This window comes from Python bivittatus, unplaced genomic scaffold (assembly GCF_059951505.1).
Source record: "Python bivittatus isolate LINGU-HERP-01145 unplaced genomic scaffold, Pbiv_v1 ctg000700_np1212, whole genome shotgun sequence".
Lineage (NCBI taxonomy): Eukaryota > Metazoa > Chordata > Lepidosauria > Squamata > Pythonidae > Python > Python bivittatus.
The window spans coordinates 70,091,495-70,119,312 of NW_028277098.1; the positions used below are offsets into that span (position 1 = coordinate 70,091,495).

Below are 27,818 nucleotides of genomic sequence, written 5' to 3' on the forward strand. Positions count from 1 at the left end.
ATTTGAAAACTTCATTAAATTCCCTTCTGTTTCCATTGCTTCATGTATGTTTCAGTTCCTTAATCATTTGGGATCCCATATTGAAATGGTTAAGGCTACCATACTGTATATGGGTTGCAAAAATCTAGAAGACTTAAAAAATTAGGAATGGGCCACCTCTCTTGTAGTTCACTGCAAGGAAAATGCAGACGCAGAGTTCACGTTATAGAAATGTTGAAAAGTTGATAGGAAGTTATTGATGTTGCCTGGACATGTCCCTTGATTATTATGGATCAGAATAAAACTTTTTCTTTTTTGTTGTTCAAAGGTAAATAAATTACAGTTAGAGTTGGAAAACATAAATAAGTTACATAAAGAAACACTTGACAACTATAAAAATGAAATCGAGATGGTTAGGACAAATGAAAAAAGACTTCTCAAGGAGGTGAGAGTTGATCTTTTTGGTATTTTATAGAACTGCACAATTTTCCATTAGCATAATTATATGTAATACTTCACCATATGGTTTGTATCTATTTGTATCAGTCTGTTTATGAGTTCTTCTCAGGTTCACTATTTGTTATAACATGGATCTGTCTTCAGAATGTCTTCAGGAAATAAAAAGTAGAAGACTGATATGGGATGAGGGAAGCAGCATTGTATCCCATCTTTAGAACTAGCTTCTGGAGCAAAATCCTAAGAGTTTGAGAAAAGGGAGGGAACTGAGATAGTTCTCAGAAATGCATGCAAAAGCAGAGGAGGCAGAGGAAATAATGACCAGAGAAAGGAACAGTGAATGCCACTTAAAGACAACAACAGCAAACAACCTTAGTTTAGACCCTTGTCTCTCTTCCATCCCTATATATCTGTGGCCGTAACTAGGATGTTGTAGTCTTAAATTTCCATACAGCTGAAACACTGCAAAGCCTCAAAGTTGTGATAATGAGGCAAGAAATAAATGCTTTCTTCTCACACCTGCAGTTCGTGATAGAGGGCAAAATAAATCTTTTAGGCTTCTCTTTGGAAGCAAAGGTGACTTTATCAGCTTATATTGTTTATGAAATACAGTAAGATCAAATAGAGGGTGAAAGAAGGCAATACCATGTTAAATAATCAGTTCATACAAATAATAAGAAGGGGGTAATATTACAACAGTTAGACCACAACAGTTAGACCACAACTGCAAGATAACAAAATAAACCTTGCATATGAGCCAGATGCTTCTTTTTCCAATCTCATCTTACTCCCATTTTCAAGAGGAGAAAGAAATACCAAAAGAAAAGTATTTACATCCCACCTTTCCTCCAGAAGCTCAAGACAGAGTACACCTCCTTCTAATTTTTCCCACATCACCAACCTTGTGAGATAGGCTGAGTTGAAAGTGAGTGATTGGCCCAAAATCAACCAGTGAGTTTCTGTGGCTAAAGGTAGATTTGAATCTGAATCTACAGTATATACTCCTAGTTCATCATCTTAACCACTATATCATACTGGCTCTTGAGATCTGATCTAGATCCAAGTATTTAAAATCCAACTTGCCTGTCTTCTTCCTTTCAAGGTATATAATGGGGTATTTTCTAATTTCCATGTTGCATTGTTGAGGGCCTCTTTCTTCCCAGAGGTGATGCTGACTTTGAGTTCAGTAGGAGAGTAAAAGGCTCCTGGATATCCTCACATCAACAAGAAAAACCCTTAATGACAACAATAAATATTCCTTTTATTGTGCCCTTCTGTTTACCAAAAATACAGATTGAAAAGCAAGAAAAAAAAGTTAGTGCAGTGCCAGTGAAAAAATTAATAAAAGGGAACAGGGGTTATCATTATTATATTAGGAGTGGAGAAATTCAAAGAGTGAGGAATATATAAAAACAAGGCAAGAAATAAATGCTGAAATTAATGAGTATTTTTCCTATCCTTTCCCCTCTCACATTGGATTTCTTCTCTCCTGAAGAGGCCTTCCTTGTACCCAGCTACATTGGATAATTATTGCTTTGTTTCCAACCTTCCCTCTTTAGGGGAGGTTGTTGAGACATTGGTCTACTTCAGCTGCAGAGTGCCTCGGAGAAAATGAATTGTTTAGATTCTTAGGATTCAGGCTCAGAGATAGGATTGAAACAGTATTGCTAGATGACATTTATTGAGACCTGGATGGGAGAAGCACACCCCTTTTGGTCCTACTTAATGTGTTGATGGCCTTTGATTCCATTGACCATGTATCCTACTGGTATACCTCTAAAGTTGGGGAATGGAGGCATGTTTTAAGTGGTTCTGCTTCTGTATTAGTAGATTCCAGATAGTTGTTGGGGAAGAGTGGTCTGCTCCTTGGGCAGTCCCTTATGGGCTGTCACAAGTATCTATTTTTTCAACTGCTGTTTAACATCAATAAGAGGCTGCTGGATAAGGACATCTTGTCAGTTTGGGGTGACATATCACCAGTACACTGATGATACCCAGTTGTACATCCTTAAACTGAACTGGAAAGCTGTCAAGGTATTGATTGGTTAGTCCCTGGTGGCAGTGAGGATCTGGATAGAATTAAACAAGCTGAGGTTGAACTCAAACAAGACAGAATTGCTGTTTGTTTGGAAGTCATCTGGTTCTTTGCTCCACTTTTAACTCTGGATGGGGAAGGCACTCCTGGAAGAAGCAGGTTTGTGATGTGGGTGTCTTCCTAGACTCACAGCTACTGCTGGATGGGCAGGTGGAGGCTGTGACCAGGAGAACCTTTGTTCAGCTTTGCTTGGTGTGTCCATTGCAGCCCTACCTGGAGCAGAAGGAGTTAGTAATGGTAACTCAAACCCTCATTACCTCTGTAGTGTACCTCTGCATAGGGCAACTTTTCAATACAAGCTACAACTGGTACAAGATACAGCAGCCCTTGTGCTGAAAAGTGAACACTATCACATTAGAGTCATACCTTCAGGTATAGTTCAGTATTGGTTTTGACCTTTAAAGCCCGTAATGGCTTGGCTCCTAAGTCCTTGTAGAACTATCTTTTCCGAGTAAAACTGACACATCCAGTATGTTTACCCCAGATGGGAATGGGGTAATGGGTTGGGATAATGGGAATATATATTTTTAGTAATGTCTCCCACCTAATGTTATAACCCCCCCCCCCCCAGGAGAACAGATTGATGACTATCTTAGCTCTATATCAAAGACAGTCAAGATTCCAATTCCAAATGCCCTTTGGAAGCTGCGATTGCCTTATATTGTTTGGCGTTGTCTGAGAATCCAGAACATATGACTACTGAATATAATTAATTTAATGTATATTAATTTAATTTAATTCATTTAATAATTTTCTCTCAGTCATATATATTGTCTTATTACTAGGTAGAAACAATGAATTCTTTAGCTAATGAAGCAATGGCAATGCAGAAAGAAACAGATATTCGATGTCAGCACAAGATCACTGAAATGGTAGCACTTATGGAAAAACATAAGGTAAACATAGCTTCTTCTTTATATACATGTAAACCCGGGATAGATAATACAATGTGGACCAACACCATGTGCTCCCATAAATCTTCATTGTTGTGGACCAGGCTCCCTATCCCATTTGATTTTTTAAATATTATTTTAATAAAATATTTAAATTGTATACTACCTCTCCCTACACATGGCTTTGCAACCTGGCTCTGGAAAGTGAGTTTTGACTTTTCTCTCTCATATTTAAGTGAAGCAAAGTCTTGTAGAGGATTTATTATAAATTTAAGATCTGCTTCACCTTTCATTTCTACTGCGTGCACTCATTCTCAGCACTTCCTGGTAGAGAGGAGGATAAATCCTTTTCTTTCTTTCAGTCAACTTTGAATTCCCTGTTCTGAACCTGTAATTCTATGAGAAAAAGCAATTTATTTCTGCTCTTGGAAAGCAGGAATTTAACCTAACAAGGATTAGTAACTAGTTACTATAAAGCAATGTTTTCTTGCAGAAAATGGGGGAGAGATGAGATCTGAATAACAGACATTAGCAGAGATGATTTATTACGTCCCAAATGGATTAAGCATTTTGCAAACATTTTCCTCACTTCAAGCATTCCTCTGACCATACAGTATGGGGAGAAGCCTGAGTACCTTTTCTGAGCTTTTGTCTTGAATAGGAACATAGATTCCTGGGGCTCCCTGTACTGTGCTGCAACACCCTTCTCCAGTTAAATCTTTTCTGTTTGGAAAACTGAATCACTGTTCCAGTATGGCACAATTTCTCTCTCCCACTCCATCCCCCATCATTCTTCCTATGCACATATTTTTAGAAAATATCCCTATTAAACACATAGGTCCTACTTCTGAATATATGCTCAGATTAGTGCTGTATGTTTACAAGGCAGTCAAATCTCAAGGAACACAGCCAGTGAAATTATCTGCCTTGTGCTTATTGGATCAGGAGAAGAGAAAATATTTATTATTTTTATTTATTTATTTATTTATTTATTTATTTATTGGATTTCTCCCCCGCCCATCTCCCCCACAATAGGGGACTCCAGGTGGCTTACAAAGACATTAAAACTATAAATATATATAAAATACATAATATATATAGAATTAAAACAATACTAAAAAAGGAAAATCCAAGAAGATAGAAAATCAGGCCAGGGACAGCCGGCCACTATGGGGCTAGCCATCTCCCTGCTTGAGATATTCCCTCCCTGCCCCAGGCCAAGTGACAGAGCCAGATCTTCAAGGTCCTTCGGAAGGCCAGGAGTGACCCTTCACCTGCCAATCGCACCTCCAGGGGCAGAATGTTCCAAAGAGCGGGCGCTACCACAGAGAAGGCCCGCCTGCTGGACCCTGCTAGACAGAGTTCTTTTACTGAGGGGGTCCGAAGCACACCCTCTTTGTGTGAATGGGTGGGAAGGGTTGAAGTCATAGGGGAGAGGTGGTCCCCTGGCCCCATGCCATGTAGAGCTTTAAAGGTAATAACCAACACCTTGAATTGGACCCGGAAGCAAACTGGTACCCAATGCAGCTCACAAAGCAATGGTGTTACATGGGCCCTTCTCGGGGCTCCAAAAATAGCCCGCGCAGCCGCATTCTGGACCAGCCATAGCTTCCAGATACTCTTCAAGGGTAGCCCCATGTAGAGCGCATTGCAGTAGTCTATCTGGGAGATAACAAGGGCATGAGTGACTGTTCGAAGGGCATCCCGATCCAGGAAAGGGTGTAACTGATGCACAACCCAGTTGTGCAAAGGCCCTCCTTGCCACGGCTGCCACCTGCTCTTCAAGCAGGAGCCATGAGTTTAGGAGGACCCCCAGATTACACACTGGGTCTGTCTGGGGTAGTGCCACCCCATCGAGCACCAAAGATGACAAAGTCCTGGATACAGAGGAGCCATTAACCCACAGGCACTCCGTCTTAGCAAGGTTCAGCCGAAGCCTGTTGCTCCCCATCCAGACCCTTACAGCCTCCAGGCACCGAGAAAGGGTGGCCATGGCATCACTTACTTCACCAGGGATGGAGATGTATAATTGCGTATCATCAGCATACTGATGATACCTCATCCCATGGTGATGGATAATCTCACCCAGCGGTTTCATGTAGATGTTGAAAAGGACTGGGGAGAGAACCAAACCCTGTGGCACCCCACAAAGGAGTGGCCGAGGATGGGACCTCTTGCTCCCTATCAACACCGATTGGGATCGGCCCTGAAGAAAGGAGGTGAACCAGCACAATACTGTGCCGCCCACCCCAATTCCCTGAGTCGTCCCAACAGGATACCATGGTCGATGGTATCGAAAGCCACTGAGAGATCAAGGAGAGCAAGGATGGTCGCACTTTGACCATCCCGCTCCCGCCAGAGATCATCCATAAGTGCGACCAATGCCATTTCCGTTCCATAACCAGGCCTGAAACCTGACCGGAAGGGGTCCAGATAATCCGTTTCCTCCAGGACCCTTTGGAGCTGTGAAGCCACCACTTTCTCAGGGGAGGTGGGAGACTCTGTCAGGGAAAAAACCATGTTAAACACGGGAGACAGACACACCAGAACATAAGTCACTTCAAAGTTCTAAAAGCTTTATTAAATGTTAGTTTAATAAGCAAATAAAATTCAACCAATAGCATACAAGGTACTCACTTAGATTCACATTGCAATGAGGACCATCATGAACAAGCTATCAGGCAAGATAGCTTGACCAAGTGGTCCCGACCCTTAGTTGCAATCCCTTTTATCCTCAAAAACCACAAACCACAGGCATGACTCCCAGGATTTCAACGGATTCATACATCCTTGGTGCTAATTTCACCATGTCCTTCCCATCAACAGTTTGCTTAGTCTAGCAAGTTTACCTAGTTCCTGTTATTGCCCTAAAGGCCACATTTCAGCTAGCTTGGCTTTTATTAAATGCAATCAAAATTAACATTATAACATTTAAAAGGCTACTAATAATTTTCCTCTCACAACTGGATGAAAATTGTCCAGTACGGTGGGATCCAGGGAGGGTTTCTTGAGGAGGGAGTGCACCAACGCCTCCTTAAAGGCAGCCGGAAACACTCCCTCCTGCAAGGATGTAGTAACCATCACCTGGATCCAACCACATGTCACCTCCCGAGCTGCTTTCACCAGCCAGGAGGGGCATGGGTCAAGATGGCAAGTGGTGGCCTTCACAGTCCACAGGACCCTGTCCACTTCCTCAGGAGCAACAGGATTGAACTGTTCCCAGATAATTGGGTAAGAATGGTCCCCCAGTATCTCCCCAGACCCTGCCCCATGCTCGGAGTCTAACTTGGAATGATCAAGAGATCAATTTCAGATCTCTTCTCACTACACACACACACACAAATATAGACATACATACATTCTCACACACACATGCTAAGGATTTAGTGCTCTGCAGCTGCTCCCTCACTTCATCTGTCCAAGTTGCTAGGTGAAGTGCTTCCTTCTTTATTTTTGCTTACCTATAGAAATATCTGTCTCCTGATAGACCTGTAGTTGGTCTTCCATATGTTTGATATTCCCATGCCCAAGCAACAAAAAATTAGAAGGAATGCGCAGTTCCAGTGAGGTGTCTGGTCTCTGGCAGCCACAACTGTTTTAGCCATAGAGGCACACAGCTACTAATCAGATGTGTAGTGGTGGTTCTGCAGTAAGCCAACTGGAACCCAGCAGATTGTTCACCCGAAGGCTCCTCCTTCTTGCAACCTAGAATATCCACACAGAAGGTATTCTGCTGGCATAGGAACACCTTCGCCCAACTTAAGCATGCAACAGGCTGGTGGGAAGATGGAGTTTCCATTGTGAGAACATATATTCAACAAATGGTAAATGGGGCACCTTCAAGCCACAGCAACCAGGACCTGTAAATGAGCTTAAAGAGGAAACAAAGAGGAAATTTGCTCCTTGTGGTCAGTAGGTTGTGAGATGCTGAAGTGTCTGTACAGACTTTTAACCAAACTGATTTATATGTGAATAGGGCACACTCACAGACAAAATCCTATCACTTACAGAACTTCAAGGAGGTTCTTTGTTTCCAGTAAGTTTTGATCAAAGTGATTAATAGAAGTATCCTTATGAAAAGAGCACTGTTCAGGATGAAGAGAACAGCAGAATGGCCTTGTCACTTCACTGTGCTCCACAAAAGGGTCTTATGTGCCGCACATTAACAGAAGCTACTGTTCTTGGAAAGAGGCATCTGCTTGAAGCAGATTGACTTCAATTCAATACTTCTCATTGAAGAACAAAAGTGGTATATGTTATCTCCATAGTAAAAGTTGCTGGTCAAGATAAAGTGTGTTTCCTCCATGACGTGAAGTTACCTAATTGAGATAATATGCGCCCACTTCCCACTCCCCTAATAATTACATGCAAATGCTGTATCATTTTTAGTTCAGTTCTTAATGATATTTCACAAGGTTAGGAATACATTGTCATGGGAAAATCTTTGTGATCTCTAACAGTTGATGATCACTTGATGGCATATAATCAATATGGAATGTAATACTATTTTAATTAATAAATATCTCTTCTGTACAGCACCAATATGATAAAACAGTGGATGAAAAGGATACAGAATTAGAATATTATAAGACAAAACAGCAGGAACTATCATCAGCAATAGAATCTTTGGTAAGGATGTCTTCTAAGTTATTTTCAGACTGATGTGCATTAGATGCAGGTGTTTTAACTTTCCAATTTTTTTTTCTGAAGTATTTGCATGGCCATACTGGTTAGTACTTCGATGAAAAAACACTAGAAAATCCCAGAGCAAGACTGGGCGGTTAAAAAAGTATCCTGGCAAAAGACAAGAACAAATCACTTCTGTATTTTTCCTGTGAAAACTACATGGAGTTTTCATCCATGTAATCACAAGGATTTGAGTTCAACTTTTTCCATAGTTCCTCTTTTTCTGCCAAATTTACTCTTTATTGTTTTAAAAAACTGGGGAGTTATTTCATAGGATCTATCCCAACTTTAATTCTCACATAATTGTTATTCTTAGGAACGTGAACTTTCTTGTAAGAAAAATGAAGTTTTCTCTCTTCAGGAGCAACTTAAAAGAGAAATTAATGAGATGGTATGTCTTCTGCACTTACGGTAAAGATATACTTCTGTTCAAATAATGAATTCTTAATGTTCTTCCATGTGACCAGGCACTAAAATATCAGTCTTAATTTATTATGGTAGAATGAAATGGATGTCATCCAGTAGTAATGTGCCTGAAAAAAGAAAATCTATCCATTTAAATAAAACCTTATCTGATTTTTAATTACAAGTTAATTAATGTGGTTGTTATAGACTTGAAGGGAAAGTTTTAAAAAAGTAAGCACCTTTTATTACTTTTAATGAAAATAAAACATGCTTCTTTAATAGTGCTTTTTAGCATTGTTACTAAATTTTATCAAGCATTATTAAATTGATTATAAAGTATACTGTATTCAGCACTGAATGTTTTATGGAATAACAGTACTACATTTTAGATACATGTAGCATCTTCAGTGAATTCATATCAGGAGAAACCTTTTTGGGATTATAGTAGAACCTGAATTTGTACAGTAGTTTGCCCTATTTGTCAATCATGAAGTAATTTCTCTGCTTTTTAGAATATATTTTAAATATGAAATAGGATAAAACCTGATTAAAGACAAAGACCTAAAGTGTTACCAACTTGGGAAAAATCTGAAGTGGATAGCATTCAGCTACTATCTTAAATGAGTTGTACAATAAAGTCAACAAATTGGGACAAAGATTGAGTCAAAGCAAGCCAATTCTGTACTGGCTTAGTTTTGATAAATTTAGACAGTTAGGTACTGTATATTGATGTTTACCAATGTACTCAGTCAACTGAGTTAGAAAGTCAAATGAGGCTTATTTATCAATTTTCATTTGCTAAACTTTCAGGCTAAGAAGATATAGTAGGTGGTATTAAGGTCCCTTCTGAAGTTGAATGACTTCTTAGTCAAGTCATGTTACATTTATTTATTTACTTATTTACTTACTTATTTTAAATGTTTAATTACAAAAGGAGGGGAAAAAACACATAAAAAGTGTTTTAACAAAAAAGTGAAAAAATACAACAAAGAGAAAAAAGTGTTAATATGTCATTATAACAATAAACAATTTCAATTCTATATATGCTTATTTAATGCAAATATTATTCAAGTACATACATATTTCTAATACATTTATATCACTATAATTTTTTAACCTACTGTCATTTGTATAAATGAGTCCCATATTTCATTATACTTGTCTATACAAAGTCTACATCTATATGCAATCTGCTTATAAGTGGCAAGTGCAATCAGGTCTTCAATCCATTGAATAAATGGGGCCATATATTTATCTTTTCAATGCTGCAATATCAGTCTTTTGGTCATAGTAAGGGCATGGAGAATTAATTTACGTTGTCCAGATGTCAAATTCCATGTACTGTATACCTATACAGTTCAAAAGTATATTATCCTCTGAAAATGTTAGCTTTTGTTGCACAATCATATTTATATAGTCCACTACTTTCTCCCAAAACTTATCAAGTATAGGACACTATAACAACATATGCTTTAAAGAGGTATTATCCTTATTACATCTCCAACAAAATGCTATTTTTGACAATCCTTTTCTATACAGATGTAGTGAAGTCCAGTAAATTCTAAATATTATTTTTTGTTGTATAAGTCGTAGTTTAAGGTCCATTGACACTCTTGCTATAGAAGCTAAGACACTCTCCCCTTGTCTAGGCAATATAGAAACCTCTAATTCTTTATTCCATTCATCCCTTAACATCTACATATGAAACTGATTTATTGATAACAAATATCTATATAAACTAATAGTAGGTTTTTTAGTTTTAAAGGATTTAACAAGTTGTTTTAATATCTCTTAGCTGAAAATGCTATTAGTCCAAACAATACCAATAGAGGCAAATATGTGTAATACGGTCCAAACAATGTTATTAACAAACATTGTGACTGTAAATATTGCCATTGGGTTACAGCTGATAGATGATATTTATCTCTTAACCCAGAGTATGTTAAAAATTCCTCTTCATCATTTATCAGTTGGTCCAAAGTCAATATCCCCACTTCCATCCAATTTTTCCATATCACCATCTTTTCCCCAATTTTTAAAGTTGGGTTTCCCCATATTGTCAGTTTGACATGGGAAAAACAGTCAAATCTTTTTTGATTAGACATTACATTCCATAGCTTTCTAACTGATAAAATTGTTTCCAGAGATATGAGAGTTTTAGTATATTTAGATTCTAATACTGTCCATCTGACCAAAGGTGTTATATATGTGTATTCCAAAGTTGGCCAAACCAGAAAATTAACACCACATCAGCTTCCAGTATGTAATACTTGACAGTAGGTAAGCATGATGATATAGCTCCAGATTCGGAAGCTGAATCCTCCCTCATGGATAGATAATTGCATTTTCTGTAAAGATATTCTCAGGATTGAAGAACCCCATAGAAATTTTCTAAACAAAGAATTTATTTTCTGAAAATATAAAAACTGGAATTCTTCTCAGAATATAAATTAATCTAGGAATAATATTCATTTTGAGAGCATTCACCTTTCCCCAAAGGGTGAGGTTTAATGACTCCCATCTATCAATATCTGAAGAAACCTCTCTCTATATTTATTTATATTACATGTTGCTGACTTATATCCTTCAGTAAACACATACCTAAATATTTAGTAGATTCGGTACAAATGTATTTATTTATTTATTAAATGTATCCCCACTCATCTCCCCTTAATGGGGGACTCTGGGTGGCTTACAACTCATTAAAACAATAAATAAAAATTCAATTACATAAAACCTATATAAAACAATTACTAAAAAAGAAAGAGTCCAGGAGGTCGATGGTTCAGAGCAGCAAATGCCAGGGCTCTAAGGGGCTAGCCAACCCCTTAGATAAATACAGAATTGATATTCCTTAAATGAATGGGTAATCGAATTTTCACCTATTGGCATCAATTCTGATTTGGACCAGTTAATGGAGTATCCTGCTATTGTACTAAAGGCATCTACCTTTTGCATCAACACTGAAAGAGTAGTGTGAGGTTTAGAAATAAACAAAAGAATGTCATCTGCAAATAAAACCAATTTGTGTTCAACTGAGTTGTGTACTACTCTGTAGATCTCCCTGTGTTGTCTAATAGCACAAGCCAAGGGTTCCACACAAATGTTAAAAAGCAAGGGTGAAAGTGGACATCCTTGTCTAGTTCATCTAAATAGTGGAAAAGTAGGAGAAAACATACCATTAAACTTTACTTTAGATGCGGGGAACATGTTATATTTTATAAAAAATCCTTCTTTTACTTGATTATTTTTTTGCCTTCAGGAAAACCTAGCCAGAGAAACAAACAAGGTAAGAAAAGCATGGATACCATGGCTCTAGAATACTTTCCAACTCCTTCATAATAGTTTTGCTCAAGGTCATATTGACCAGGAGGGAGGGGGGCTTAGCGGGTTGCATTAAGGTTTGTTTTTTTTTCTCATCAGGCCCCTAACTGGTCTGCCTCATTTCTGAACCTTAACCTTACTTTATTCCTTCTTCCCCCCAAACCAAACCAAATTTAGTCTTGCTACATTCAGTTTCCAAAGTATTATCATGCTGATGGACAGTGTCCCAAAACCCCTTACATAATTTCTTCCCAGTATTCCTCCAGTTTGGAAAGGATAAACAAGATAGAGAAAGTATGCAGAACATAGCTTCTGATGTGCTTTCCAACTCCTTTACCAGTAGTGGCCACAGGAGGCATCTGTATTATGTGTAACAAAATAATATGTTGTGTTTCTGTATGTGACTGTGTTTCTACTTGTGTTGTGCCTGTATATGATTCTGGGTATGCATGTGTTGGGAAGCAGAAAGCAGGCTGTATATACTCTAATATGGATTGTTTTACTAGGAGGGATGAGGGAACAGCTTAGAATGGGACAGTGAGCAATAATTCAAGTCATTATCTAACTCCTTTCCTGCAGGGATATACTGTGGATTTTTTTTCTCCACAGGCTCCAACCTGATAATTCATTTCTGAACTCAATCTTTCTTTCTTCAGCATCCACCCCCACCCCCTCCGGTTTTGGCTTAGTTTTGTTCAGTTTTCAGACACAGTCCTGCTGATAGACGGGTAGAGTCGAGAGTCCTTAAGGTAATTTCTTTCCAATGTTCTGTTGGGCTGGAAAGAATAAAAAGCATAAAGTGAGTGGTTACCTTTCTTTGTCAGAATTTTTTATACTTTGAAATAATAATTGCTTTATTTTCATTTTACGAGTTAGCTTAATTCAAGTTAGTTTTCATTCTTTTCTACTGTTCTTGCTATATTTAATTTTAGAAAATACAAACACCACTTGTAGAAATTCCTAAAGCTGCTAGTTCAGACTCTCTGTCAGTTAATTCCCAAAAGGACATACGTCAACATTTTATATCTGTTAATACAGAATATACAGAGAAATCTTCATGGACACCTGCCAAGGTTTGTTTCTAACAAATTCTCTTATTTCCTTTTTATTTATTTTAGTTTCATAGAGATGATTATTGAGAAGGTGGTTTTCATTTATTAACCATTTAATTTTTGAAAAAATATGATTTAAAAATATTTTTATTAATTAGAGTCAGTTTGGTGTAGTGGTTAAGGCACCAGGCTAGAAACCAAGAGACTGTGAATTCTAGTCTGCCTTAGGCCCAAAGCCAACTGAGTGGGCCAGTCACCCTCAGCCTTAGGAAGGAGGCAATAGCAAACCATTTCCAAAAATGTTGCCAAGAAAACTGCAGGGACAACACTGACTCAAAGGGGGTGGCAAGTGGGGAAGCAACAGGAAAACAAAACAAAGAAAAAGGGGGTGAGGGAGGAATAAAATACCTACATATAATAATATATGTGTAAATATAATCTCTAACTCCTCTGTGTTGTTATTGATCTTTTTTAAAAAAGTAACATTATTATTGCTGTTGCATAAGTGTTACACTGAGGTGAAGGTTGATATGAGAATTCAAAAAATGAGATTTAATGTAGTTATTAAGAAAAATGAGTAAAAATTAAAAATTAAATAAAAAAATTAGAAAGCAAAACTGTGTTTATAAGAAAAATCATACAAGCGACACCCCTTTTGTTTGCTTTTTCTCTTTTCTCTTTTTTTTCCATGACTGCTAACTTCTACTTAAGTATTTTTATATTATGCTTTAAACATCTACAGTCATTACTTATTTCTTTTTAGATTGTTTTAATTATGTTTAAACAGTTTTTATTTTTCTTCAAAAACTGTATTCTAAGTGTCTTAACTTGTCTTGCTGTATTATATGTTGTATATAAGGAAGCCATTCCTTCTTAAATGTGGTTAGACTTCTGTTATGAATATATACAGTCAATCTTTCCTTTGCCACATATTCTCTGATTTTGGACTTCCAAATCTTGTATTGTCAGCAAGGTTTCTCTTTTGTAATGTTGTGCCAGATTGATTCTTTTCACTGTTACGATGCTTAAGTTGTGATGCTTTTTCATTTGTGCTCTCTGGGATCATTTCTAATAAAAGTATTTGTGGTTTCCATTAAGATTTTATTTTCAGAATTTTCTGGATGCTTTGGTGTATTTCTTTCCAATACTTTTGAGTCTTTTTGCATGAGCATCACATATGATAAAAAGTTGCTTCTTTGTTATAGCATTTCCAATATTTATTGCTATATGACTTGTCTATCTTGGCAATTATTGCCAGAGTTATATACCATCTATAGAACATTTTATACCAATTTTCTCTCAGATTGTGGCTTGATGTAAATTTTATTGATTTTTTCCATAGTTCTTCCCATTGCTCCACTGTTATTACTTCTTTAAAAATTTACATTCATTTTATCATGCAATTTTTAATTTGTTCTGTCTTCATTATCATATTTTGTGTATAAATACATAAGTACATCCTAATAAATTATCTTGTGTTTCAAATTCTGTCATCTTTCTCAAGATCACCCCTTCTTCTCTGACATCACTTTTTATTTTTCCAGTTACTTGCAAATACATTAACCATGGTAGATCCTTGGTTTAATCTTGTTGATAATAAAATTAAGTAATCTTGTTGCATCTTGTATCTTTTGTTTATTTCTTGAGTCCAAGTGTATCATATAGGCATATGTGATCAGAACTTTCTTACTATAATTATCCTTGAAGTAGAAAGTGTTTGATGGTGATGCTAGTGGTGAAATTATTGGACTTCCAAGAATTCCAAATTCTTAATAAACTTTCTTTTATATGTCCCTTCAGATTTTTGTCTTCCATAAAACGTATTATTTAAAAAATGGGATATATGAATAAGAGTGTTGGGTTTTCTTTCTTTTCTGATTGGAATGTGAGACAAAATATTTATTTATTTATTTATTTATTTATTTATTTATTGCATTTATATAGCCGCCCATCTCACATAAAAGTTGCTCTGGACATACAACAACTAAAAAGAATAAATACATAAAAAACAATCACGAGTAAAAATAACTATAAAAGTACACAAAACAGGAGGGGATAATATCAATAAGGGATCCATCACAAAATCTCCCCGGTCCCCTGGGACCCCCAGGCCAGATCACATAGCTTGAGGGACTTGTGCAATATTGCGAGGGATGGAATTAGTCTCACTTCTGGGTGGGGGGGAATATTCCACAAGATGGACGCCACAGCAGAGAAGGCCTGCCTCCTGGGACCCACCAAATTTAATTCCCTGGCAGATAGGACCCCAGCATGTCTTCTCTGCCAGACCGGGTGGAACTGACAGAAGTAATTGGGGAGAGACGGTCCCTCAGATAACCCGATAAAAAAAAATTCAATCATATCTTTTACTTTCAGATTACCACATACTAGTCATTTGCCTAGGGCAGCTCCCAGTCAAAGGATACCTTGTAACTTATTACCTTATTCATTCCTTAATTATTTTCACTTATAAGAAAAAAGACTGAAGAAATTATTGAAAAAACTAGGAGAATTAGAAATGGAAGAGGACCCCTTCTCTTCTAGTAACAGTTAAATTAATGAAACAAAGTAAGTGCACCTTACAGTACTTGTAGAATATACTATGGCCAGAACAACAAGCTATTTCTGACATCTGTGTGCTCTCATATCTGATATTACACATAAGAAAAAGTATCTCTAGCACTTTATTAGTCTTGATCCATTAATACTAGTGAAATAACCTGTTCCTACATTTTATTGCAGATTACTAGTGACAAACTAGATACCAGTCATAAGATATCTACAATTATAGGGCAGAAATCTTTGCCTCTCTAAATATTTGGATCACTGTTCCCACCATTCCCCATTACTGGGCTCTGGATAAGGCGTATATACTCCCACTGATCCTATGTGAAATCTCAGCAGTGTTCAGTGAAGTCTCAGCAGTGTTTTCTGTAGATTTTTTCATTGTTAAATGAGATAGGGCTTATTTGGGCTTGTTTTATTATTTTTAGCATTTTCTTAATGTATTTATTTTTTATTCTATACTATAAAACACCAGGAGTAAGTCTTTTGATTACGGGTATATAAAATAATATAATGTAATGTAATACTGTATAGTATGATGTAATATAACCCTAGGCATTCCTCAAAAGGTTTACAGGAATCATTATTCCTCTAATGTATGTATTTGAGTTTTTTTTCCCTGGGGGTGGTCTCACTGGGAATATTATCACTTTGATTCATCAAGATGTTCTATACCCTCCCCCCAGGGTTCAAGTCCTCTGTGCATGCACAAACAAGCAAAAACATTAATGTGCTTTTACCTTTGTTCAGTTGCTTTACCCAGAATATTGCATTAATGGTTGCCTTCCCTATAAACCATAAGGAATTGCATCAGGTTAGACACTTAACATTATACTGCTTAAAAGGATTTAAGAACCAGGAGCTTATGGTTTAACTGTTCAAAAGCCAAAATAATGTGTTTTTAATGTTTTATTTTACATAGACATATACTGTGAAAACACCACCAAAATCTAAACTGGTAACAGAAAGCACCAATTTACTTTCAGAAGAAAGAAAAAAGAAAAGAAAAGTTATTTTGGAATTGGATACTCGGTCAGACAGCTCTGACAACACTGACCTCCTGGTATTAATTTGAAAATTATTCTCTCTTTTTTTAAAAAAAAAAATGAAGTGGCTGGAAGCATATGTTCTAAAAATATAATTATTTTATTAATGTTAAATATTAATATTTAATGTAATTTAAATAGCTTCAACTGTTATTCTTGATTTTGTAATTCATATTTTTAGACCAAGAGCAGGACATTCATCAGGTCTTGATAAAAAATTATGAAAAGGAAGTTATAAATGATGTGAGAATATTGAAAAATGGTGAAGTTACAGGTGTAGATGATGTGATTGGAGAAATGTAAAAATAGGAGAGGAACAGGAAGATGGCATCTGAGAATCTTTTGTTGTCTCTCACTTTGATTGTTAACCATTATTTATTTATTTTTTATTTATTTATTGGATTTCTCTCCCGCCCATCTCCCCTACAATAGGGGACTCTGGGCGGGTTACAAAGAGATTAAAACTATAAATATATATAAAATATATACCATATATACAATTAAAACAATACTAGAAACAAAAAAAATATCCAAGAAGATGGAAAATCAGGGCGGGGACAGCCGCCCACTATGGGGCTAGCCATCTCCCTGCTTGCAATGTTCCCTCCCCGCCCCAAGCCAAGTGGCAGAACCAGGTCTTCAAGGTCCTTTGGAAGGCCAGGAGTGAGGGGGCCAATCACACCTCCAGGGGCAGAATGTTCCAAAGAGCGGGGGCTACCACAGAGAAGGCCTGCCTTCTGGACCCGCTAGATGGAGTTCTTTTACTGAGGGGGTCCGAAGCATGCCCTCTCTGTGTGACCAGGTGGGACGGGTTGAAGTCATAGGGGAAAGGCGGTCCTTTAAGTAACTTGGTCCCATGCCATTAGATAATGAAATATTGCCAACATAGTAAGAAAGACCGTAGGAGAAACAGCATTTTGCTTTAGAGATTCCATGACAGGTCCTTTGCTTCTGATTTGTTGGATGGGTTCACTTTATTCTTTTTTTTTTTTTTTTTTTTGCAAAGCCTGTTACATTGTTTGAGAAGTGGGGGGGTGCATTAGCAATAAAATAGGGAAATATGACCAAAGAAATGTACAATCAAAACAAGGAAATGATGTAGAAAGAGCTTGGACTTGCAGAATAATGCTAAAGATGCAAAGCAACTTAAAATAGAAGACTTGCTACAGTGGCACAAGATAAGTGAGTTGCATTTCAATTCTTATACTTCTCTTAATAATTCTTCAGTGTTGTACTGGAAGAATGAAGAACGTATATCTTTTGAGATGGAATGCAATTAGACGATGGGGAGGATGTGAATATGTAAGAATTGAAATCTCTTGCACTGAAGTTGATGTTGACTTGTACTTAGTGGCCAAAATTGTTTAAATTTCAGTTTACAACTACTTACTGGCAGTTAATAACATGATAGATGAGATCAAGCTTCTCTTTGAGAGAGGTGCAGTAGGTTTAGAAGGAGGAATCATGAAAGAGAAGTATTGATATACCATGTGAATAAGCAGTATAAAACTTCTCAAGGAAAGTGGGTTGACAATATAGAGATGACAAAGATTGGGAAAACAAGTCCTTATGAGACAATTATTACATTACCATCACCTGCATTGAGCGTACAAACTTTTGAAAGTAGAAACTTTCTTCAACCATACAAAACAATGGTATAGATTACTGCAGATGAGATGAATGGGGGCTCCCTTTTCACCAGCTTCTTTGATGACAGATTTACCAAAATGACCTAATGACACTTGGTGGCTCCTAATTTATCCTGGTTATAAAACAAACATAATAACATTTACAGTACATTCCCATTTCTTCTTGCAAGAAAGGTGGAGATTTGAGGGCGGGAGAGCTGGCAGGGGAAAGAAGTTTCAAATTATTCCTGTACAGGTTTTTAAAGATGATGATATTTCCCTCTGCAAAAGGTTGGACTCTTTTTGAGGCAGAGGGAAACAATGATGATTGGAAAAGAGCACCAATTTACATTACTTTCCAACAGAAGATAAGCTGCTACGCTCAATCACATTCAAGGTCAGATCTAACTAAGCATGAATCCGTATAAAAAATAAGGGAGGGACAGCCAGACTGGAGGACATGAAAAGCACAATAAGATGAGATGAAATGGGGAAAAAATTCTAATCCAACCTTTATGAATCTGTTCTTACTTGAACCAAAATAAATCTTTTATATATTGGAAACAGTAAAGGGCTCATTAACAGCAGCTGCCATTTTCAATGAATCATTTAAAACTTTAATCCCAGTAAATTGTAAAAAGAGCAAACAAAATGTGGGAAATTAAAATTTGTAACTAAATCCCAATGAGAAAATACATCAAGGCCCCACTCAATAAAAACAGAAGACAAAATAATTTAAGTCAGGTTAGTAAGGGAATTAAAAGAATATTTAACTCTTAATTAGTAGCTACAGTAGATGGACAGCAAGCATGTGTAACAGAAACTTTCCCAAGGAAAAAAGTGAGTAAGTAGACACAAATAGATAATACTGAGTTCCCTCTTAAAGGAAAAGAAAGTAGCAAACTATTGCAAGTCAAAAAAACATAGTAGGCTATGATTGAAAATCTGTTGGAAAAAGTGCTGCTTCGGTAGAGGAGAAATAAATACTATATTATACATGGATGATGTAGCCATTTCTTTCAGAACACCTACTAAATGAAGAAGAACCTTGAAAGTCCTTTCATGCATGGTTCTGTAAAAGGAAGCTTTGGACATTAATGACAAAAGATTAAAATTATGATTTTTGCCAGAAAATCTAAAACACATATCTGGTGAACAGATGGGCACCTAATTATGGAGATAATATGCTCTAAGTATCTGGGAATGGCATTTCATTTTTCTGGTAGTAGGAAAGCACATACAAGATATTCTTTCCATTATGCCTAGAGAACTGCAATTGTCAACCTTCAATTGTTGAGTTCTACATGTGGTATTTAAATCCCAGCTGCCTTTAAGCTATTTCAGGGAAAGGTTGGGCACAGGTATTTTAGATCCCTAATTGCTAAATTTTTAAGCCCAGAGATTCAGGTGAAGATATGTTCCTAAAACAACTTTATGTTTTGATACAGACATGATGAAAGTAGAGGCAAGGGTATGGTTATTTTAATGTCAGACCTGAATCTTTGATCTTAAAAATACTAGTTAGTCATTCTATTTTCCTATGCAGCTAGCCCATTTAATCCTTGATGGTGGTTTCCAATTCACATGGAAGAAAACATTAAAGTTGAAGTTAACTCTCTTAGGTTTTCTCCTGATAACCTATTCTCTTTGTGATATGGAAAGTTTGTACTGTGGTGTAGCAGTGAATTCTGGACACTAAGCAGCAATGTGTTCTAGCTAGAATGCCTAATTGTTCCCTGGGAATTGGAAATGTTTAGTACTGCCAGCAATGTACTCCAGCAATTAGTAATAATTTTATTAAAGTTTACTAAAGTTTAGAAGCTCCAAAGTACAGAAGGCTTTTACACTGCTGTGTTTGAAATGTTTTCCTTCCACAGTTGCAGAAGAGAAATACAGGAAGAACCTATATATGGAATAATTATGCCTTTGTAAGATAAGCAAATTGGGACTGCTGAGCATGCCCTTTTTCAGTTGCCTGCTATACAGAAATTTGTGTATTTTTTTAATCTCCCTGATACTTGTCAAAATTACCAGAGCATGTTGATCACACCTACTTACAAATGCTATTGATGGATTTCAGTGCCTCAATAACATGCAAAGTTGCTTCCTTTTATGTTGCAGTTTACAAAACTTGCCAGAAACTGATTAAGAATAAAAATTGTGTAAGCTATGAAATAATATTTGATATTTTATAAATTAGAGCTGACTGGATACTGAACATCTGATTACTTTTAGACATATAGTACAATATAACCATCATTATTGTCTACGTAGTTCAGTATTATTTTCTCTTTAGGTGGCTAACCAGATACATGTATCCTTGGAATCCCTCAAGCAGGGCTTAGTGGAGAGAGTAACTAACAAAAACTCCAAGAATTTGGAAAGAACATTTCCTGATTTGTAAAATAAATTGTTAGCCCACAGAAATATATATCCTTCCCATACAACTTTTTATTTATATTTTTATGTATCTTTTTGAAAGTTTTCCTATTTGGTTATCTAGAATGTATTCAGAGAAGCAGGCAAATGATAATTCATTAGGGCTACATGAAGCAGGTGCCTTCTATTAATGTCCATGCAAACCCAGAAGTCCAGGAAAGACCTTGCAGTGGTTGCAGGGCACAAATATGCCTCTCAAAATGCTGCACACAGCTCTATTATTTGTAGAATGCACTGGATTCTTCACTTGGAAATTATTTTTCCAATGTCTAAGGATGGGCATTCAAGATAATTGAATTCAGTGTAATGAAATCCACATTTACGTAATAAAAGGATGGTCAACTGTGCATACTTTTTATTCTTCATAGCTGTAGGATTCCAGTTAATTATTTGGTATATGGTATATTGTAACAATATGGAAATAATTCCAAATTAATTTATCTAGAGTTCCTTCCAGACCATCTGTAAGCATTCAGTGTTTTCCTCCAGAAGTTTCTAAAATCTACATTGTATTGGTTCTTGATTTTAATGGTACTTGTTTATTCTTCTCATTTATAAATGCCATGCCTAATTAGTCTGCTGAGACTTTTTAAAGTGATTATACAGAATGAAATATTGTTTAGAGAACTGCATTATACTGTTGTGTTCACCAACTACCTGAATGATATATTCCAGGAAGATTGACATATGATAAGGTTACTTTTGATGAGAGAGTTTGAGGACTTATCCATTGTAATATGTATTTTATGTTAAACTATGTAAGATGAACCTTTGTCATGTAAAGATATTATCTGGACTGCAAAAAATCAGACAATCAGTCAGTTGTAGCAAAGTGGTACAGTTTTCTGTATCCCTTTGCTACTATCCTGTCTCCTATACAGGTAGTCCCCAGTTGAAGAATGAATTCCATTCCCAAGGTCTGTCCTTAAGTCAGACTTGTATGTAAGCCAGAACAGTATTGTATAATACTGTATAAGTAATATTGTGTAATTAACTCAAACCATTATGCATTTAACTTGAATCATTATGTATTTAACTCAAATTTTGCTACAGTAGGCTCTGTTCTTAACCATGGGTTGTCTCTAAACTGGGCATTCTTAACCCGGGGACTACCTGTATACAGTAGCCCTACATTATTGCTGTGGAAGCAAAAAAATTAGGAGTCTCTTTTTTTTCCACCATAGACTAACATGGCCTCATCCTATAAAGTTATGGAAGCAGTGAGGGCAGGAGAAATTACTATGGAGGAGATGCCAAGAGTAGACCTCCTTTCCTACTGTGAATTTAGATCACCTTCTTTGTGAATTGAGAGAGAGAGGGAATAGTACATTTCAGTGGCTAATGTAACACCCTAAATTAGATATAATTTAGTTTTTCCAGGATCTAATATAGTGAAACATGAAAAAAAAAGATTCTGTGGATGCCAATATTTGCTTTTAACATATTTCCTTTTTTTCCACAAGAGTATTGTAACAGAGCAAGAAATGTTTAAGAAACTGAGTAAAGACTATTCAGAATCTTCTCATCTATGCGTCATGACACCAAAACAGGTACAGTATTTTAGTAATTTTCTGGAAGCCAAAACAGACTTCAAAATGGCTTCTTACCAAATACTAATTCAAGCATTTTATCTATAGATTAAAGCTCCATCTATTCTGAAAACTCCAGGATCTTCAATGAAACTTACCACTATAAGAAAGATGCGAGAGGCAGGATGGACTGCAATCTCCAAAATGGACAGAAGAAAAAAAATGAAGGAAGCTGGAAAGCTCTTTACTTAAACTAAATCTTTCTTCTCTTTAGAAGTAGGAATTAATTGTTTAGTTACCATATTTAAATTCAACTTTACTTTTCTATTAGCATTGTGTGAAGCCTCAGTGGGCACATAGATTGACATGCCCCTTGAGGCTGTTTTGCAAAGTGGATCCTAATACCTATCAAGGGCAGCATGGGCTAGCCATGTTGAAGAGGCCACTGCTGCTTCTATATAGTCTTCTGTACATGCATGCACATAAGATACTTCCACAGATATTTACAGTGAAACCCACCTCATTGACTGAGCTGGAAAGAAATGCTTCAGTGATCAAAGTCAATATAGCTCTGCAAAGCAGCTCCACTTCACACATGCCTATTTTCTACATTTTGTTTCAATAACATTCATTTTTACGGTAATGTATTCCAATTCTTTTGAAAAGACCATATATGTTGAATTCATCTGGTAAAAGCTTACCTTAGTGCTTATAAAGCAATCCATTTCTTACAAATACAGTTGTGTGTGTGGGAAGAATACACATCTTATCCCTCCCTTACAGGTTTTGACCTGTGAGTAAGAACAATCACTAGTAAGTGGAAGTAATAGCCTATGCTGCCTCAGTAGAAAATCAGCTGAAAAGCAAAGTAAGATTTCTTCACTTAAGCCTTTGTCAGTCTTCCCATATATTCAACAGATGTAAGTTAATGCAAACAAATAAGAATGTTGCCATTATTAACATTAGTGAAAATACAGTTTAAAGAATGAAATGTTTATGTTATTTACCTAGGTACAATACTATCAATGAAACAAGCTCAAACTGAATAGCTTTTCTATCTGGGAAACAGAAAATTATTGACTGTTATTGGAAATACTTTGTGGTAATAAATTTTTTTTCTCACACTGAGTTATTATTCTTAATTAGCACAAAGATCCAAATGTCTCTTTTAGCCATATCAAAAAACACAATCATTTATAACCTTCCTAGTGTTACTGAAATATTTCATAATTTGGGAAAAGATCTGAGTCTTTTTCTCCAGGAGAAAAAAATCAACCTAAATTTTCCAGGTTGTGTTAAAGGATAAGTGATCATTTTGAAGCTCATCATCTTCATACCACATCATGCTGAGATTCAATTAAATTCTTGATGCAGTTTCCATTGCCAACACCTAGGTTTTGGGGCCATCTCACCTGTGTTGCTTTTCTGGCAATTAAAAGCATTCGGATACTACAAATGTGTCTTCTGAAGTAGCATAAATGCTCACTAAAAGACTTGAGCAAACTACATCATTGGGAAAATAGTATAGATACAAACAAGCAAGAATTAAATTCTTTATTCAGTAAAGCATTTTAAACTCAGTATCCATACAGAATAGTCAATATCCATGCTAGATTACAAAAAGTCAGGTGTGATCAGAACTTTAATAAAAATCGTTACTGTAAAGGGAAATGCTTTTGTTAGGATCTAACTGTTGCACATATTCACTTCTTCCAGTGTAGCACCTAAATTCATCCAAAGGTCAGATAGCCAGTACTCCATGTGTTTTAAAATGAAAATAGAAATGTGTTTTGTACATGGTGTTAGTATCAAATCCTATGGCAGCAATTAAGAATGTTAGGAGCAAAAGAAAGTAATATAAACAGTTGAACTGTTTGGTCAGGGTTAAAACAAGAAATATTTTTATAAAGTTCTGGGAACCCTTTATGGACTTTTTGCTGATACTGGACAGAAATGTTAATGATACTTGGATTTGTGTATGGATAAAGGTTGAGATATGGGAAGAAATGATTTATGTACTGTAATATCAAAGGGTAGAGAAATACTAAGTTTGCTTGTATTTGTAAAGAAGTTCGGAAGTTGCTTCTTTACATTTACATTTACATTTTCTTTTTCTTTTTTTCTTTTTCTTTCTGCACTTTTATCTCTTCTTTCTATTCTTTTATGTCTCTTTGATTTCAGTTTGTGTTATCTTTTACTATTGTTAAAATCTTCAATAAAAAGTATTAAAAAAAAAAGAAAATCAATACATTAAAATGCAAATAAAATCATTGTCTGCCTAAAAATTAATATTTGATTAAAAATACACTCATCTATTTCAGTGTAGTGTGAATAATCAATCATTGATACCTTCCTTTTCTATATTAAGAATATAAACCCAACCTTAGAATTCTCTGTCCTATAAGAATGGCAAATCCAATAGTTAGATAAGTCTCTGTATTTGTGAAATGAGCTTCTCCTACTGCAATGAAATAATAGAGACAGGTCAGTGCTACTTAATTTAAAAACTCAATAAATAGCCTCAATCTTTAAAACAAATGCTAAATTTTCTTTCAGCCTGAACTGTTAAGGTTGGTTTCATATCACACTGTTTAAAATGCATATATATTTGAAAATATAATAATTTTCATCTATATTGTCTTTCTACTTTATAACAGAACCCTGTGCCTATAGGGAGGAAGTCTGGTGGTCTCAAAGCTCCATTCTGTTGATTTCAAACTCAACTTGATTGAAAAACTCATCAACCTCCTCTTCTTCTGTATCACTGGTTGGAGCATATTGAAGGGCTATCCACAAAGTCTAGTTGATGTTATTCAGACAGTGAATGCATTGTAGCTAAGTGCTGTTCTTGCTATACCCTTCCTTACTTTACAAAAAAAAAGCCATTCTTTGTTTTTCATGTCTTGAGTAGTAAACAGTGTGATCATCTGACTGAAAGCATCCAATCCCAGTCCATCTCAATTTGCAGATGTCCAAGATATCAATTTGTAGTCATTTAATTTCATCTTTTACTCTGTAGGCTTTTTCCGTATTCATGCTTCTTACATACCATGTTCCCACTGGAATTCTGTCTTTACAGCCTCAGATTTTTTTTCCTGTATAGCAACATGAGGAACTAGGTGTCCCAAAGGCTTTAATCTTGCCATGTCATAAACACCATTAGTACAACTCTACCTTGGTAGCACGTTGAGCACCTTCCAACCAGAAGGGCCCATCATCTGGTATCAACAATTATGTTCTACGCATGTAGTTTTCTTGGTAAAAATACAGGAATAGTTTACCATTGCCTTCTTTCACACAGTACAAATTGATGCCTTTGCCATTGTCACTAAAGTGATCATCCGCCTCCAGCATCTTCCACTGCTACTCCATATACGTGCCTGCTGCTTTAGCTGGGCAGCTGGGATGACCTTCATGCTTGGCTGATCCTGCTAGGAGTAGATAATCTTGGCATACTCCTGGCATTCTTTGCTCATCCCTCCCAGGAACACCCCCCTGCCATGATGAGGCAGTATAGCAGGGCTTGTGGGGGAGGGGCTTCCCATCTTATAGCAGACAAAATCAAGACATGGTTATTTTGAGTCTTTCTCACAGTCTACTTTCTCAGGACTGAGTTGTCTTTTCTCCTCTCTTAAGGGTTCATTGTTCTCTTCTTCCTTCCCAAGGTCAGATCTACATTCTTTCATACAAGGGTAGGATATATTTATTTTATTTTTATTTATTGGATTTCTCCACCACCCGTCTCCCCCACAATAGGGGACTCTGGGCAGCTTACAAAAACATTAAAACTATAAATATATATAAAATGCATAATATATATAAAATTAAAACAATACTAAAAAAGAACAATCCAAGAAGATGGAACATCGGGCCAGGAACAGCCAGCCACTATGGGGCTAGCCATCTCCCTGCTTGAGATATACCCTCCCCGCCCCAGGCCAAGTGACAGAGCCAGGTCTTCGAGGTCCTTCGGAAGGCCAGGAGTGAGGGGGCCAATCGCACCTCCGGGGGCAGAATGTTCCAAAGAGCGGGGGCTACTGCAGAGAAGGCCCGTCTTCTGGCCCCCACTAGATGGAGTTCTTTTACTGAGGGGGTCCAAAGCATGGCCTCTCTGTGTGAACGGGTGGGACAGGTTGAAGTCATAGGGGAGAGGCAGTCCCTTAGGTAGCCTGGCCCCATGCCATGTAGGGCTTTAAAGGTAATAACCAACACCTTGAATTGGACCCGGAAGCAAACTGGTACCCAATGCAGCTCACAGAGCAATGGTGTTACATGGGCCCTTCTCGGGGCTCCAAAAATAGCCCGCACGGCCGCATTCTGGACCAGCCATAGCTTCCAGATACTCTTCAAGGGTAGCCCCATGTAGAGCGCATTGCAGTAGTCTATCTGGGAGATAACAAGGGCATGAGTGACTGTTCGAAGGGCATCCCGATCCAGGAAAGGGCGTAACTGATGCACAACCCGAAGTTGTGCAAAGGCCCTCCTTGCCACGGCTGCCACCTGCTCTTCAAGCAGGAGCCGTGAGTCTAGGAGGACCCCCAAATTACACACTGGGTCTGTCTGGGGTAGTGCCACCCCATCGAGCACCAAAGATGACAAAGTCCCGGATACAGAGGAGCCATTAACCCACAGCCACTCCATCTTAGCAGGGTTCAGCCGAAGCCTGTTGCTCCCCATCCAGACCCTTACAGCCTCCAGGCACTGAGAAAGGGCACCCACGGCATCATTTACTTCACCAGGGATAGAGATGTATAATTGCGTATCATCAGTGTACTGATGATACCTCATCCCATGTTGACGGATGATCTCACCCAGCAGTTTCATGTAGATGTTGAAAAGGAGTGGGGAGAGAACTGAACCCTGCGGCACCCCACAAAGGAGTGGCTGAGGATGGGACCTCTTGCTCCCTATCAACACTGATTGGGATCGCCCCTGAAGAAAGGAGGTGAACCAGCACAAAACTGCCGCCCATCCCCAATTCCCTGAGTCGTCCCAACAGGATACCGTGGTCAATGGTATTGAAAGCCACTGAGAGATCAAGGAGAGCAAGGATGGTCGCACTTCCACCATCCCGCTCCCGCCAGAGATCATCCATAAGTGTGACCAATGCCATTTCCATTCCATAACCAGGCCTCAAACCTGACTGGAAGGGGTCCAGATAATCCGTTTCTTCCAGGACCCTTTGGAGCTGTGAAGCCACCACTTTCTCAACCACCTTCCCCAGAACGGTGGGATCCAGGGAGGGTTTCTTGAGGAGGGGGTGCACCAACGCCTCCTTAAAGGCAGCCGGAAACACTCCCTCCTGCAAGGATGTAGTAACCATTGCCTGGATCCAACTACATGTCACCTCCCGAGCTGCTTTCACCAGCCAGGAGGGGCATGGGTCAAGATGGCAAGTGGTGGCCCTCACAGTCCCCAGGACCCTGTCCACTTCCTCAGGAGCAACAGGATCGAACTGTTCCCAGATAATTGGGTAAGAACAGTCCCCCGGTATCTCCCCAAATCCTGCCTCACGCTTGGAGTTTAACTTGGAATGAATCTTAGCGACTTTGTCCTGCAGATGCCCTGAAAATTCCTCTGCAAATGAACCCCCACATCCCCCTTACCAAGGGGGGACCTAGTGATCCTAGACAGGGCCACCGGGTGGCATTCTGCAGACGCAATAAGGGCAGAGAGGTATTGATGCTTCACCACCCTTATTGCCACAATGGAGGCCTTAAC

The 27,818-nt window shown here is 37.5% G+C and overlaps 1 protein-coding gene across 1 annotated transcript in view; it reads left to right on the plus strand.

The window, feature by feature from the left end:
* SYCP1 (synaptonemal complex protein 1) overlaps positions 1-23,070 on the plus strand; it is an 88,026-nt gene extending 64,956 nt beyond the window's left edge. The window contains exons 25-33 of the mRNA XM_088154023.1: positions 308-424; positions 3,316-3,426; positions 7,960-8,052; positions 8,426-8,500; positions 11,777-11,803; positions 12,771-12,911; positions 16,378-16,518; positions 22,032-22,118; positions 22,206-23,070. Of these exons, the coding sequence (XP_088010149.1) occupies positions 308-424; positions 3,316-3,426; positions 7,960-8,052; positions 8,426-8,500; positions 11,777-11,803; positions 12,771-12,911; positions 16,378-16,518; positions 22,032-22,118; positions 22,206-22,349 (936 nt within the window). The 3' untranslated portion in view covers positions 22,350-23,070. The remainder of the gene's footprint in view (positions 1-307; positions 425-3,315; positions 3,427-7,959; positions 8,053-8,425; positions 8,501-11,776; positions 11,804-12,770; positions 12,912-16,377; positions 16,519-22,031; positions 22,119-22,205) is intronic.
* The last annotated feature ends 4,748 nt before the right edge of the window (positions 23,071-27,818 follow it).